At 45.6% G+C, this 17303-nt stretch overlaps 1 protein-coding gene across 1 annotated transcript; it reads right to left on the bottom strand.

Annotated features, from left to right (window-relative positions):
- Positions 1 to 2336: 2336 nt before the first annotated feature.
- LOC131250648 (uncharacterized) lies at positions 2337 to 10218 on the bottom strand. Its single transcript, XM_058250932.1, has 6 exons — positions 10162 to 10218; positions 3555 to 3758; positions 3339 to 3443; positions 3174 to 3245; positions 2827 to 3090; positions 2337 to 2733 (listed from the first exon to the last, which is right to left on the bottom strand). Exons 1-5 carry the CDS (start codon positions 10216 to 10218, stop codon positions 2974 to 2976), a joined length of 555 nt encoding a protein of 184 aa, XP_058106915.1. The 3' UTR covers positions 2337 to 2733; positions 2827 to 2973.
- Between the last annotated feature and the right edge of the window lie 7085 nt (positions 10219 to 17303).

Consider the following 17303-nt stretch of genomic DNA (forward strand, 5'->3'; position numbering starts at 1 on the left):
AAAATTGCATCTAGTTTGATCAGAAGTCCCGCCAATCACTATTTCGACACTATCCAAATGATTAATAATCAACTTTTGCCGAAATACCATTTCTTTTACCATGAAGAAAATGGGTTTAAAATCATTTCGTATGGGTTCAGTTTTTCACACCACCCCAAATGCAAAAAATAGCAGTTGGGTGGGAAGTCCGGCCCTACCACTGTTTTGGTGTTTTACATCCAAATGATAAATAAGCCAACTCTTTCCTGTTCTGATGATGTTTCTTTTACTATATGGAAAAAGGTCTAAAATGACTATTGATTTAACAATTAATAATTAACAATTGCATAGCTTGCTGGTTGAGTGTGCACCTGTGACAGAGGTCCGCGACTCAATCGTATCAGAGCCTAGCCACTCTTAAGATTTGAATTTTACCAGTTTCAAATCGAGTCAGAGAGTCATAAACTTTTTTGTAACACTTCCATGTACGAATGATACACTTCACCCTGCATCATCAAACACTCATCTCCCAAAACAAATCTCAGAATATGGGTTGTTACTGCTCTTAAGAATAATTGTTAGGATCCTCCAATTTGGCAAATTTTTGGTGCATCTCCCATCTACAGGGAGTCCATCATATCAACAGATTGGACTAGAGAAAAATGGTGGCATGCTTTTAATAAAGTAACAAGTAGAGAAAAATGAATCTTACTTCTAGCATAAGATGTTTAACCTCGGCTTGCATTAAAATAATGTATGTGAAGTCTGATTTTGGCTCAATTAGTAAATAGGTTAGATTCAGGATGACATTGACATGGCCCAAACCTGGCCCATAACCACCCCTAAATGATTATCCAATCAATTTACTTTCATTCAACATAAATATAGTAATAAGCCTGCTGGAAAATAATTTACTTCAAATAGGAACTACAATATCTTCCTTCCAGAGTACCCCTAAAAAATGTGCTGGATAGTATTCCAATACTCTGTGTAGGTTAAAGACCAAGGCACAAGAACTATTCAGTTACTTTCAATGGCAAAACAAAGCAAAACATAACAAAGAAAATGCAATCAATAACAAGACATAGATTAAAAGTACAAGACCAATAACCATCTGGTTTTGTCAAAAAATATAAGACCACTTCATTCCCCCACTCTCTCCCTCGATTTTCCCACTCTCACCTCTCCGTCTCTCTCACTTGAAGCAAAAAAGAAGAAGAAGAAGAAAAAATCTACTGGATGTTTTTTCAATCCATCTTCCATTTTCTTCTTAACAAGAAAATCCATATTTACCAATTTTCCCATTTTTCTATTCTTCAAAAGAATGAGCTCGGACTCCGAAAGCGTCGGCTCCAACACTCGTACTTTCAGCCCAAACCCTAACTAAGGACTCCAAAATTACCGAGTACTCATAAACATTCTTTGCAAGCATTTTCTGCCTTTGTGCATGACGACCATACTGTTAAGATCAATCCTCTTATTTGCGCTCCCCTAGGTGTGGATTTTGATAAGGATTGCGTTCATATCTTACTTCATAGATCATATTTCGAGATAAAAGGTGTCAATTATATAAAAAATTATAATTCAAAAACAGACAATAAAGAGCACAAATTCTGATTATAAAGGTGATATTTAGAGTTAAGTTTACCTTCATTGTCATGTTGAAACCGTTCCTTGAATACAGGGACGTCCCTTATTGATCTAAAACATTTAAAGAGAATTACAATTAAAAGAAAGAAAGAAAGAAGAAAAGAAAAAAGCAAGCAGGTAATTAGACACTTAAATGCAACCAAAAAGAAAAATATAAACTTATCTGGTTAACTCCCCCTGAAGTGACGCCTACACCAACCTGCAACAACGAAAACTAGATCAGTCCCTAATGTGTACTTAGCAATCGAGGCTTCAAAAAAATGTAAGAGTACCTTTTGGGTGAGAACCAGCTAGTGCAACTTCAGCAGATGATCCTGCAACACTCAAAACCAGATCCTACAAATAAGAGTACCTCTAGCATCAACATCTTGCTATTTAAATGATTTTAAGATATCCAGAGTAAAACCATTTACCCTTAAAGTAACTTACAGCAGATGATACTCTGTTTGAGGTGTAATTTCTGTACACCTGCTGGTGGCGCATTCTCTGCAACAGCTACCATGGATGATGAAAATTCCCTACACTTCTCTCTCTCTCTCTCTCTCTCTCTCTCTCTCTCTCTCTCTCCCACAAGTGCAAATTACACTTAAAGAAGTGAAAATTATTACAAATCTTTCAATTCCTCAAATGGATGCTGAAAATTGAAATGCCAACCAAATATATCAATGTATAAATGTGGGTGTTAAATCCATTCCATTCAATATATGTGGGTGTAATCTGAAGTGAGTGTTAAATTCATTCGATTCCATAATATGCATGCATCTGTCTATGTTACGATATAGTTTAAAAACAAAAGTTAATTGTGTTAGTTATTGTAATGTCTAATATTCATAAACATCATGGATAGATGGTTAGAAATAGCTTGGGCCATACGACAAATCCTCCTACACCGACCTCTCCAAGCGTATCATGATAACCATCTTCCTTCCATAGCTCTGATTGCGGAGCTATAATCTCCATCAGGACAACACTAAAATTTCCATCGCCCATTTCTGCTCCATGGACACGGGTTTTTGGATCCACTGCATGCACCTCACCACGAGCAATTACCCATTTCTTCCAATCACAGAGATCGCATCTCTTGCCAAGATTTACCAAATCAGGCTACATGTACACATATAACATGTCGTTAGTATTTTTAAATGGAAGTGCATATAATCATAAGCTTAAATTAGTATTAGAGAAATGCATACATACCGACGATGCATGACTAGATTTAAATGGAGGAATTGTCGGTGGAGCCACATCCCCTTGTTCCCCTTGCTTATCTACAAAGCATTGAAACTTCTGGTGGAGATCTCCTAGGCTTTTCTGCATTTCATCTAATTTATCTACCAAATTATCTCATTCCCGCGACACCACACCGAGCTTATGTACAATAGGCATTGTCTTCTTCAATGTAATCTTGCCTACATTCCCACCTATCCCCCGCATGCGCCCTCTACTATCACTCCCAATTGACTGTAAACAGAATTGCAATTAGATTTATCAGAGAATGCATAAGTCTAAATAAACTCAAGTATTTGAAGGACATGAATATATACCTGTGTAAGGGCATCATTTACACTGGTCATCCGAGATGCGGGATTACTACTTTGAATCGATTTTATTTTTTCCTATGACAACATCCAAAAGAAAAATTATAGTGCGGGAAAGAAGCATTTAAAATTCACATGGATAATGAAAGGATGTACGAGGGTTGCACTTACAAAGGTTTCTGGAAACTGCACTTTGTTATCCTTTGTTGTATGGGCTCGGATGTACACCTCAGCCCTACCAACCTCGGCATCAGTAGTAAGATTCCTCTCAATTGCCTTTTCCCCATAACATCCATGCCAAAACACATAAATAATGGAATTAAATGACTAATAAATTGAAATAATCATCATAAATAAAGTAGAACTTTGTTAATTTAGGACATGTACCATCTCATGACGTGTGGCAGCCATGCTACGCCGACCAAGTGTAGAAGGGCCAACTTGTTTGGCCCGATTGGATGCATTTCTTACACTTGATTCCTTGAATTTATCAGTATTGCAATAATCCATGAAGATCATCCAATCCTCAATAGAGACACCAATAGGGGCAGGATAAGATTTCACAACTACAGGATCCTTGTCCTTAATATACTTTGCATGCAAAGTGTTCTTGAAATTTCTCCAAGCAGCCTTACATCGATCGCGAACTGTGAGACCCGACCCGAATTCGCATGTGTGCATGTGTGTGTGTGAGTATGCATTCCGTCCATCTTGATCCCGCGGTCCTACCGGTCGAATCCCGGCGACCCGTGACCCTTGGATAGTGTTTGCGGTCATCCGTGAGCCCATTCATGAAGACCCGACTCAGATCGAGTTGAGACCTATACCATTGTGACCGCATCGTCGTTGCGATTCCAACGACGCGTCTTGTGCATTCATCCGACTTATAGATCAAAAGTTGTGAGCATTTCATCATGTGGCCCACTTTTTGTACAAAAGCATATGGACCACTCTCAGGCACAAGTTCCCATGCACACCACCCACACACACTATAATTCTCATGGAATAAACACTACCCATCCTAAACACTACCCACACCTAACCTACCCTAGCAAGCATTGTTCGTATCACCATAGGTTATGATTTCTTTCTCTAACCAAGGAGGGAGAGTAATGATGACTCCCCTACAACCTTCCCTTCCTCTCTCTCCTCCTTCATTCTCTCATTTTCCTCTTCCATGGAAGAATTTCCAGCCCTCCCTCTCCCAATTTCCAGCAACTTTCCCTTCCTTTCTTCCTCCATCTAGCCATCACAAACTCATCTTGACCATTGAACCTTTAAGCTTGGAGCTTGGAGTACCTAGTGTTGGTGGTAGCTTGAAGATTCAAGGTGGGTGATTATAATTGTTGATCTTATTTTCTAACCTTTGATCTTTTTCTTTCTAGATGGATCATATGGGACCCACCAATCCATGGTGGGGATCCCATTTGATCCCATGGATGTGGCCCTTTGGCCCATCCTACATGCATGTCATGATCCATGATGAGGCCATTCTCCATGGACCCCATCATGATGTATTTTATAATCCACTCCATCTTAAGGTCATCTAGACCCTAAGGATCATGTTGGGATGGCATCCCAACCATCCATAACAATTATATATCATGCATGTAGTGATTTTATGTTGCATGTAAAATCAATGTAGTTGTATGGGTATGATTCACTCTTGGGAGGGCCCACTAGTGGCGGGGCCCTACCCCCATGGCCGGATTACTCTCTTTCCTTCTTTTCTTTCTCTGATGTATGGATGATAGTGTGTGTGTGGCCCATTTATAGTGGGCCTTGGATGTCCCAAAATAAATAAAAATAAAAATCCAGCAAGGTGGGATGCTCTTATCACCTAACTCCATGATCATCGGACACCTTAATCAAATGCATGCAAGTGTCCTAGTTCTAGTATGTGATGTGGACTTATGTGGGGCCCACTGAGGAAGGCTACACACCCTTTTTATGGCTGGGATTATTGAGATATAAGCTGATGTGTCCAGCCATGTATTGCTGTCCAAAAACTTGGACTGTTGCATGGATTGTCATGTTCAATCTTTGGCATGGATTTTTGGATCATGATTGTCATTATTTTCTTTACAAGTATGGAGTATAATGAGAAGGTGTGGACCCCACCATGAGGTGTGATGGGTCATACCTCAGATGGTCCATGATATGGTACCCAAAAAGGAGGCCCATAGGGGTGGGCGGTCCACCTTGTTGGGCTGTCCAACCCACATGTATGGAGGGAAAACATACACTTCAGCTTGGTTTCTCTAAAGGATGGGCCACTTTTATGGACCCCACCTTACTTTATTTTATGAAGAAAATACTAAACCTCCATTTTTCCCCTCTTGGATGAAGGTTGGGCCCACCTTATTGGGTAAACAATGCATGGACAGCAACATCCCTTCCTGGACAGATTGAAATTCCTAATTTAATTAAAATATTTATGAGTATCCAAAATCATAAAATTTTACAGAGAGGTGGTTCACTTATAGTAGGACCCACCTACAAAATTTTGGGGCCAATGGACACCTGTACACACCATGGTGGTGGCTGGACTGGCCCATTACAATACGGTGTCCAGATCAGTCCGATTTTTAGGACAGATTGATTTCTTTAAATAAATTAAAATATTTATATATGTCTAAAAATTATAAAATTTTGTGGAGATATGTTCCACCCATTCTAGGACCCACTTACCAAATTTCAGGGCCAATGGACCTCTGTGTACACCGTGGCAAGGGCCGGACTAGCCCACCACGTTGGGACGTCCAGGTCAGTCCGATTTTCTGGACAGTCTATTTTATTTAAATAAATTAAAATATTTATAAGTGTCCAAAAATCTTGAAATTTTGTGGGGTGTAGGTCACCTATGGAAGTATCACTTTGTAAAATTTCAGATCCAAAATACATTTGAGTTGCCCGTGGTATGGCTGGAAGTGGTCTGCTAGGCAGGGACGCCCAGGCTGGGGCATCTAGCCTGCTTCGTGGGCCCACCTCGATGTGTTGAATGTCCCACCACCCATCCATGTAGGGTCCTTAGGGGATTGATCATACTTGCCCCCTTTTTATTCAATTAGAACACATTAGGTGGATTTTTGGGCCATATACCCCAGGCCCATAGGACTGCCTACACATGGGACATCCCTACCTTAGGCTACTGCTGGGCTTGCATTCTAACAGTCTGGCCCATTTCATATATGTATTGTATATCCTCTCTCATCTGGTGGGGCCCACAGTGATGTGTGTGAGTCATCCAGAATTAATTATACTAAGAAATACTTCTAATGCTGAACTCCAACCAACCCAGAAATTTGGGTGGGCTGGAATTTGGCATTGAGCCCAATAATTGTTGCCTATAGATGTTCTTTGGGGCAATATGGCCCACTAGATTTGAGGAGGATTTATGTCAGTATCTTATCATCTTAATTTTTATTTTTTGGGCTTAATTAGTGTATGATTAAAGGCCCATCCCAAATAGGATTCTTCTTGGGCTAGTCTCTTAGTTAAGTAAGGGCCTTATAGCCTTGGTTGGGCTGGAACTTTTGATAGGCTCATTGAACCCTTGGGTCCTATATTTACCATGTCATTGTAATGGGCCTTATGGGCTAAATACTCAAGTAGTTGGGCCCTTGTTTGCCCACTATAATAAATCCATACTTGGGCCGAGATGTGAGGCCCAACTTACATGTGTTAAAAATTTAAGAATTTTCCATATGTTGGGATAATGGGCTGCCCATTAGGCCTACCACAATGAATGAACCTATGACCCTTATGGTTGGGCCCTAACCTTGCTTAAGGGCCCACCAGGTTGCCTTTATTTTTGGGCTTAGTGTATGGCCCACTAGGCCATGGGTTGATTGTGCCTTGGACCTTTCTTTGCTTATATAGTAGGCTACCTTTTGGGACCCAGTTGAGGTTGGATGTCCTCCTTGGTGGCCCTAAGGTAGGCCCATAGAGGCCCTTATAGGTGGTTAAAGGCCCACCTTGGGCCTGGCTAGGACCGTTCCTCCTTAGCATTTTGACTCTCTTAGTTTGTGGGTCATCCCAAAGTACTGGGCTCCCACTAGAGGACTTCTCTTCTTCTTAGAATACCTATCGATGTGCCTAGATCTTGACCCTCCTTGGGACAGACGATTTCATATTCCTCAGGTAGCACACTTACATCGTTGCAACCCATATGCATCATCTGTATGAATTGATTGCATTGTATAGTGGTCATTCAGGGATGGAGTTTCTTCCCTTTTGCACATTGAGTGCCTGAAACTTGTGCATGATTTGTGTGTGCGACTCATGCATTGGCATCGCATTTCATGAGGATACCGCCCTTGCTTCATCAGGGCCTTGCCTCCACAGGGACATTTGTGGATGGCCGCATATGTGGACACCGGAAATATTACTTGAGCATACTGGGTGCGTAGGATGCCCATGGGTGAGATTCCCAAAACTTCCATGGTACCAAGGATCTGCTCCAACGCCGTGACCGGGTGGAATACATGAGCGCACGAGGGCCTTATACCGTTAGGCCGCGACTCCCACTGTCGTGTAGTCGGTTGGATAGGGGTGTGGCCTTACCTGCCTGGTGTGAGGAGGCATTGCTAGGCTGAGTCTGACCAGCTCGTAAATGGGTCCGCTACCTTCAGGCCTTGTTGGTGATTAGTTGTCCACAGGCGGGTAGTGAGGTCTCTTACGCTCGTTTGACTGTGCGGGATCTGCAGAGCGGCAGTCATTCAGCAGTGTAATGGACCCCGGTGATTTCCCTATGATTGAAAATGTACTTGACTTATGGTTATGAGCATTGACATCACTTACATCGCATTAGCATTGGCTGTACAAGCCCCCCTTTCATACATTGCCTTGGTATGGCACCCATTACTTATTGCATCGCATTCATGGTAAGCCTTGGTAAGACTAGTGATATGTTCATTGATTATGCTTCTCTCCTTATACCTCCTACTATTCTTCTGTGCACCATTGTCACACACTTACACCACCCTCTAAGCTTCTATAAGCTTATGCACGATTGATACGTGCAGGAGACTCTAGGTAGGCGCCGTAGCAGCAGAGCGTGGAGTAGAGTTGAGCAGTGAGGACTCCAGTGTTGCTGATTTCTCTCTCTTTTCCTTTTATTCTCATGTATGTCCTTTTGGACCTTTTGGATGATTGTAAAAGTTTAAATTTTTAGTGGATTTTGTGATGTGTGCCTTTGTTATTCTCAGATGTACTTGCTGTGATCTTGGGTATGCTCGCATTGGAAATGATTATACTGTTATGAAAATTCTCCTTGTAGGATCCCAGGATCGGAACCTGCCTCAGGAGCCGAGAATGGGGTACTACGGAGGCTGTTGCGGCCAGAACCGGCCATCGAGTTCCTTGTGAGTCTGGTTACCGAGTCTGGGATGTGACAGGAGTTGGTATTAGAGCATAGCAGGTAATTCTGGAATGACTAATGGTGACATCGCAGGTCTGCTAAGAACTTGGGACAAGTAGTGTCCCGAGATCCTTCCTTTCGCTCCGTATTGAGCCTGTAATTGTCTTGATTCCTTGAGTCATCATTATTTTGTAGACGATGCCACATGGACGTGGCTCCCGTGGTCGTGGTGCCAGTGGATGAGGCGCTCGAGTTACCCCTTCTACTCGAGCACATCCTGCTCCCGTTGTTGAGGATCTGATTCCTGAGGTCCCGATCCGGCCTGTTCCTCTAGTTGAGCCCGAGCGCCCATACCTCCAGTTGCTCCGGTTCCCCCACCTATTCCCCCTCCTCAGCCTGCAGTTCTGGCTTCGGAGACTCCTGTTCCGCCGATCGCACCCGTGCCTCCGCCTGAGGCGAGTGCCACCCCTGCCTTTCCAACAGTACCTATAGGAGCCGAGCATTTTTAGCAGTTGATGCACCTTGTTGCCACCGCATTGCAGACCTTTCAGCCAGCTACCGCTGAGGTTTCTGGGCAGTCTGATTTACCATGAGCTAGTGTGATAGCTCAAGAGTTCCGGCAGCATGATCCCCCGAGGTTTAGTGGTGACCCTGACCCTTCTGCTGCCGAGGCTTGGCGCACTGAGGTTGCGAGGATTTTTGACACTATTCAGTGTCCTGCGGGTCAGAGAGTATCCCTTGCGACATATCTTCTTCAGGGTGAGGCCCGTCACTGGTGGTCATCCGTATCTAGGATGGTCGGGCCTTAGTTTTCTTGGACATGGGAGGAGTTCGTGGTCCGTTTCGACCAGAAGTTCTTCCCTGAGCAGGTTCAGATCCAGCGGGCGATCGAGTTTGAGACTCTAGTACAGGGTGATATGACCGTATCTCAGTATGAGGCCCGTTTCTTAGCCTTATCTAGATTTGCTCCTCATCTCACCAGCGATGAGAAGATGAGGGCTCGTCGTTTTGTGACCGGTTTACGTCCTACCCTTCGCAGTCGTGTGGTAGGGCATTGTTTAGAGACGTTTGACCAGGTCGTTCATCGGGCACTGGTTTATGAGGAGGACTGGGCTATGACCCAGAGGTCGAGAGAGCAGAGTTCTGGTGGAGACCGGAAGAGGAGGGCACCAGCCAGCAGCTCCAGGCAGCTCCGTCAGCAGAGGAGGAGGGGCAGATCAGGATTTCGGCAGCCTGCGGTTCAGTTAGTAGCTTCTTCATCATCATCAGCACCGCCAGCCGCTTTATCTTCCGGCCCCTTTTCTGGTGTATGCTTCGGCTGTGGACAGGTCGGGCATCGGAGGCGTGAGTGTCCTCTCCCCATTCAGCAGCAGAGGCCACCGCAGTTGCCTCCTCCTCGTCCTTCTCAGCAGCAGCAGAGAGCTCAGCTTCCACCCGCCGCTCCTAGGGCTCCTCCTCAGCAGCAGAGGCAGCCAGGCAGACCTCCTCAGCAGCGACAGCAGCAACAAAGACAGCAGCAGCCGCAGCACCAGCAGAGGGGATATCCGCATGTCCGGTCCCTGGGTCCCGTATGTATCGCAGCCCAGCAGGCACAGACTCAGGACCCTCAGTCTTCCGGGTTGCTTCCCCTACCAGCTCAGGGCCGCTTCTATTCTGCACAGCAGGCGTCAGGCCAGGACCCGCAGTCATCGACCGGTGGAGTAGTCGAGGGTATTCTTCTTGTTTCTTCTTGCATTGCTCATGTTTTATTTGATTCTGGTGCCTCCCATTCTTTTATGGATGAGCAGTTTTGTCGATTGACCGGTATTCCATCGGAGTCCATGTCTGAAGCTTTGACCGTTTCGACTCCCATGGGGAAGTCTATTATGTTGACCCGTAGTTGTCCTTCTTGCCCGGTGTTAGTAGGCGAGATATTCCTTCCTGCCGATCTGTTCGTGATGCCGATGTCAGGTTTTGATGTGATTCTGGGTATGGACTGGCTTGCAGAGTATGGTGCCGTCTTAGACTGTGCCGCGAGGAAGGTTACGTTTCACATTCCAGGCTTGCCAATGTTCCAGTTCGTCGCCGAGCCCAGAGAAGAGCCATTATCTAGTTTCTTAGCCTCGGTCATTGAGGATTCTGTGGCAGAGAGTATTGAGCAGTTGCCAGTTGTTTGTGAGTACCCGGATGTGTTTCAGGAGATACCGGGGTTACCGCCGCGTCGGCAGGTGGAGTTCCAGATTGATTTGGTACCCGGTACTGCGCCCATCTCGAAGGCCCCCTACCGGATGGCACCATTGGAGTTGAGGGAACTGCAGGAGCAGTTGGATGAGCTCCGGGAGTTAGGTTTCATTCGTCCTAGTAGTTCACCTTGGGGAGCCCCGGTATTGTTTGTGAAGAAGAAGGATGGTTCGTTGCGACTCTGTGTAGATTATCGTGAGCTCAATAGAGTCACCATTAAGAACCGATACCCGCTTCCCCGTATTGATGACTTGTTCGATCAGTTGCAGGGTGCACAGTATTTTTCTAAGATAGACTTGCGTTCTGGTTACCATCAGATTCGGGTCCGAGAGGAGGACATTCCGAAGACGGCTTTCCAGACACGCTATGGTCACTTCGAGTTCCTGGTCATGTTGTTTGGATTGACCAACGCACCCGCCGTGTTTATGCAGCTGATGAATGAGGTTTTTCAGCCGTTCCTGGATCAGTTTGTGGTGGTATTCATTGATGATATTCTTGTATATTCGAGGACCTGAGAGGACCATGCTGAGCACCTGCGGATTGTGCTTGAGACCCTCCGTGCCCACCAGCTGTATGCGAAGCTGGAGAAGTGTGAGTTTTGGCAGGAGGAGATGAAGTTCCTCGGTCACGTGGTGACGAGGGAGGGTGTCGCTGTGGACCCCTCGAAGGTTGATGCAGTGCGTCGGTGGGGCCAGCCCAAGAACGCGTCCGAGATTCGCAGCTTCCTTGGTCTAGCGGGATATTACCGACGGTTTATCGAGAGTTTTTCCCGTATTGCAGCACCGCTAACCCGGTTGACGCGGAAGGGCGTCGAGTTCATCTGGAGTGACGCTTGCGAGAAGGCATTTACAGAATTGAAGGATCGCCTCACGTCCGCTCCTGTTCTCACTATTCCTGATGGGAGTGAGGGTTTTGTTGTTTTTACTGATGCCTCCAGAGTTGGCTTGGGTGCTGTACTGATGCAGCATGGGAAGCCAGTGGCGTATGCCTCGCGCCAGCTCAAGGTCCATGAGCTGAACTACCCCACTCATGATTTGGAGCTCGCAGCAGTCGTCTTCGCACTGAAGGTGTGGAGGCATTATCTATATGGGGCTAGGTTCGAGCTCTTCTCGGATCATAAGAGCTTGAAGTATCTATTTTCTCAGTCCGAGTTGAACCTGCGACAGAGGCGATGGATGGAGTTGCTGAAAGATTATGATTTTGACCTTCAGTACCACCCGGGTAAGGCAAATGTGGTGGCGGATGCGCTCAGCCGTCAGCCACGAGGCCTGGTGGCACAGATGATGGTGCGTGAGTGGCAGATGCTCGAGGATGTATCAGAGTTTGACTTTGAGTTCGGTCTGCAGTCTTCCATTGTTCAGCTTTCGAGCTTGTCGATTCAACCCTCTTTGGTGGCTAGGGTGATCGAGGCTCAGTAGACGGACGAGTCACTTTAGGAGTACCGAGTAGAGGCCGCATCCATGGAGCAGTCAGACTGGCAGATTGGTTCTGATGGTGGATTACGCTTTAGAGGCCGGTTGTGTGTCCCAGATGTGCCAGAGTTGCGTCATGATTTGATGACCGAGGCACACCGATCGAGACTTACTATCCACCCGGGCTCCACGAAGATGTATCGTGATATGAGGAGGCAGTACTTCTGGCAGGGGATGAAACGCCAGATTGCGAGTTTTGTGGCCGAGTGTGACACATGCCAACGTGTCAAGGCCGATCATCAGAGACCCCCTGGTCCCTTGCAGCCGTTGAGCGTTCCAGAGTGGAAGTGGGAGCATGTATCGATGGACTTCATCGCAGGTTTACCGAGGACTCAGCGCGGTCACGATACCATCTGGGTTATCGTCGATCGTCTGACGAAGTCGGCTCATTTCATTCCAGTACGTGCTTCCTGGTCTATGGACCGGTTAGCGAGGATATTCATTGAGGAGATAGTGAGACTGCACGGCATCCCAGTTTCGATCGTTTCAGACCGAGACTCCAGATTTACGTCTCAATTTTGGAGGAGTTTCCAGTAGTGATGGGGGCCACCTTGCATCTCAGCACCGTTTATCATCCGCAGACGGATGGGCAGACCAAAAGGCTCAACCAAATCCTTGAGGATATGCTCGGGGCTTGTGTGATCGACTTTGTGGGCAGTTGAGATGAGCATATGGCCGGTGCTGGCCGCAACAACCTCCGTAGTATCAGGCGACTATCGGCATGGCTCCTTTTGAAGCACTTTATGGCAGACCGTGCAGATCTCCTAGTTGTTGGACCGAGGTTGGAGAGCGTCGTCTCTTAGGTCCCGAGCTTGTGCTGCAGACGTCAGAGGTTATTGATGTTATCAGGCAGAGGATGCGCACAGCTCAGAACCGGTAGAAGAGTTTTGCTGATCGTCGGCGTCGACCCCTCGAGTTCGCAGTCAGGGACATGGTGTATCTCAAGGTCTCGCCTATGAAGGGCGTGGTTCGCTTTGGTGTGAAGGGCAAGCTTGCCCCAAGATTCATCGGACCTTTTGAGATTACCGAGCGCGTGGGCGCTGTGGCCTATAGGCTTGCCTTACCTCCTGAGTTGTCTGCAATCCACGACGTGTTTCATGTTTCTATGTTGCGGAGATGTGGGTCGGACACTATTCCTGTGATTGATTGGCAACCACTTGAGGTCTGTGAGGATGCTTCTTATATTGAGCAGCCGATTCGTATCCTTGATCGGAAGGAGCAGGTCTTCAGGACCAAGGTCATTCCCTTAGTGAAGGTGCAATGGGGTCATCATTCTGAGGCCGAGGCGTCTTGGGAACGTGAGGCCGAGATTAGAGAGCGTTATCCCCATTTGTTTGATGATTGATTGATATATGATTGTTTGTATTGCCTTCCTTATATGATGATTGCTATATGATGGTGGTGTTTTGTCTTTTATTTTGTCTAAGATTGTTTAATTTCGAGGACGAAATTTCTTTGTTGGTGGGGAGGGTTGTGAGACCCGACCCGAGTTCGCATGTGTGCATGTGTGTGTGTGAGTATGCATTCCGTCCATCTTGATCCCGCGGTCCTACCGGTCGAATCCCGGCGACCCGTGACCCTTGGATAGTGTTTGCGGTCATCCGTGAGCCCATTCATGAAGACCCGACTCAGATCGAGTTGAGACCTATACCATTGTGACCGCATCGTCGTTGCGATTCCAACGACGCGTCTTGTGCATTCATCCGACTTATAGATCAAAAGTTGTGAGCATTTCATCATGTGGCCCACTTTTTGTACAAAAGCATATGGACCACTCTCAGGCACAAGTTCCCATGCACACCACCCACACACACTATAATTCTCATGGAATAAACACTACCCATCCTAAACACTACCCACACCTAACCTACCCTAGCAAGCATTGTTTGTATCACCATAGGTTATGATTTCTTTCTCTAACCAAGGAGGGAGAGTAATGATGACTCCCCTACAACCTTCCCTTCCTCTCTCTCCTCCTTCATTCTCTCATTTTCCTCTTCCATGGAAGAATTTCCAGCCCTCCCTCTCCCAATTTCCAGCAACTTTCCCTTCCTTTCTTCCTCCATCTAGCCATCACAAACTCATCTTGACCATTGAACCTTTAAGCTTGGAGCTTGGAGTACCTAGTGTTGGTGGTAGCTTGAAGATTCAAGGTGGGTGATTATAATTGTTGATCTTATTTTCTAACCTTTGATCTTTTTCTTTCTAGATGGATCATATGGGACCCACCAATCCATGGTGGGGATCCCATTTGATCCCATGGATGTGGCCCTTTGGCCCATCCTACATGCATGTCATGATCCATGATGAGGCCATTCTCCATGGACCCCATCATGATGTATTTTATAATCCACTCCATCTTAAGGTCATCTAGACCCTAAGGATCATGTTGGGATGGCATCCCAACCATCCATAACAATTATATATCATGCATGTAGTGATTTTATGTTGCATGTAAAATCAATGTAGTTGTATGGGTATGATTCACTCTTGGGAGGGCCCACTAGTGGCGGGGCCCTACCCCCATGGCCGGATTACTCTCTTTCCTTCTTTTCTTTCTCTGATGTATGGATGATAGTGTGTGTGTGGCCCATTTATAGTGGGCCTTGGATGTCCCAAAATAAATAAAAATAAAAATCCAGCAAGGTGGGATGCTCTTATCACCTAACTCCATGATCATCGGACACCTTAATCAAATGCATGCAAGTGTCCTAGTTCTAGTATGTGATGTGGACTTATGTGGGGCCCACTGAGGAAGGCTACACACCCTTTTTATGGCTGGGATTATTGAGATATAAGCTGATGTGTCCAGCCATGTATTGCTGTCCAAAAACTTGGACTGTTGCATGGATTGTCATGTTCAATCTTTGGCATGGATTTTTGGATCATGATTGTCATTATTTTCTTTACAAGTATGGAGTATAATGAGAAGGTGTGGACCCCACCATGAGGTGTGATGGGTCATACCTCAGATGGTCCATGATATGGTACCCAAAAAGGAGGCCCATAGGGGTGGGCGGTCCACCTTGTTGGGCTGTCCAACCCACATGTATGGAGGGAAAACATACACTTCAGCTTGGTTTCTCTGAAGGATGGGCCACTTTTATGGACCCCACCTTACTTTATTTTATGAAGAAAATACTAAACCTCCATTTTTCCCCTCTTGGATGAAGGTTGGGCCCACCTTATTGGGTAAACAATGCATGGACAGCAACATCCCTTCCTGGACAGATTGAAATTCCTAATTTAATTAAAATATTTATGAGTATCCAAAAATCATAAAATTTTACAGAGAGGTGGTTCACTTATAGTAGGACCCACCTACAAAATTTTGGGGCCAATGGACACCTGTACACACCATGGTGGTGGCTGGACTGGCCCATTACAATACGGTGTCCAGATCAGTCCGATTTTTAGGACAGATTGACTTCTTTAAATAAATTAAAATATTTATATATGTCTAAAAATTATAAAATTTTGTGGAGATATGTTCCACCCATTCTAGGACCCACTTACCAAATTTCAGGGCCAATGGACCTCTGTGTACACCGTGGCAAGGGCCGGACTAGCCCACCACGTTGGGACGTCCAGGTCAGTCCGATTTTCTGGACAGTCTATTTTATTTAAATAAATTAAAATATTTATAAGTGTCCAAAAATCTTGAAATTTTGTGGGGGTGTAGGTCACCTATGGAAGTATCACTTTGTAAAATTTCAGATCCAAAATACATTTGAGTTGCCCGTGGTATGGCTGGAAGTGGTCTGCTAGGCAGGGACGCCCAGGCTGGGGCATCTAGCCTGCTTCGTGGGCCCACCTCGATGTGTTGAATGTCCCACCACCCATCCATGTAGGGTCCTTAGGGGATTGATCATACTTGCCCCCTTTTTATTCAATTAGAACACATTAGGTGGATTTTTGGGCCATATACCCCAGGCCCATAGGATTGCCTACACATGGGACATCCCTGCCTTAGGCTACTGCTGGGCTTGCATTCTAACGATCTGGCCCATTTCATATATGTATTGTATATCCTCTCTCATCTGGTGGGGCCCACAGTGATGTGTGTGAGTCATCCAGAATTAATTATACTAAGAAATACTTCTAATGCTGAACTCCAACCAACCCAGAAATTTGGGTGGGCTGGAATTTGGCATTGAGCCCAATAATTGTTGCCTATAGATGTTCTTTGGGGCAATATGGCCCACTAGATTTGAGGAGGATTTATGTCAGTATCTTATCATCTTAATTTTTATTTTTTGGGCTTAATTAGTGTATGATTAAAGGCCCATCCCAAATAGGATTCTTCTTGGGCTAGTCTCTTAGTTAAGTAAGGGCCTTATAGCCTTGGTTGGTGGAACTTTTGATAGGCTCATTGAACCCTTGGGTCCTATATTTACCATGTCATTGTAATGGGCCTTATGGGCTAAATACTCAAGTAGTTGGGCCCTTGTTTGCCCACTATAATAAATCCATACTTGGGCCGAGATGTGAGGCCCAACTTACATGTGTTAAAAATTTAAGAATTTTCCATATGTTGGGATAATGGGCTGCCCATTAGGCCTACCACAATGAATGAACCTATGACCCTTATGGTTGGGCCCTAACCTTGCTTAAGGGCCCACCAGGTTGCCTTTATTTTTGGGCTTAGTGTATGGCCCACTAGGCCATGGGTTGATTGTGCCTTGGACCTTTCTTTGCTTATATAGTAGGCTACCTTTTGGGACCCAGTTGAGGTTGGATGTCCTCCTTGGTGGCCCTAAGGTAGGCCCATAGAGGCCCTTATAGGTGGTTAAAGGCCCACCTTGGGCCTGGCTAGGACCGTTCCTCCTTAGCATTTTGACTCTCTTAGTTTGTGGGTCATCCCAAAGTACTGGGCTCCCACTAGAGGACTTCTCTTCTTCTTAGAATACCTGTCGATGTGCCTAGGTCTTGACCCTCCTTGGGACAGACGATTTCATATTCCTCAGGTAGCACACTTACATCGTTGCAACCCATATGCATCATCTGTATGAATTGATTGCATTGTATAGTGGTCATTCAGGGATGGAGTTTCTTCCCTTTTTGCACATTGAGTGCCTGAAA

Source organism: Magnolia sinica, chromosome 7, assembly GCF_029962835.1.
Source record: "Magnolia sinica isolate HGM2019 chromosome 7, MsV1, whole genome shotgun sequence".
Taxonomy (NCBI): Eukaryota; Viridiplantae; Streptophyta; class Magnoliopsida; order Magnoliales; family Magnoliaceae; genus Magnolia; species Magnolia sinica.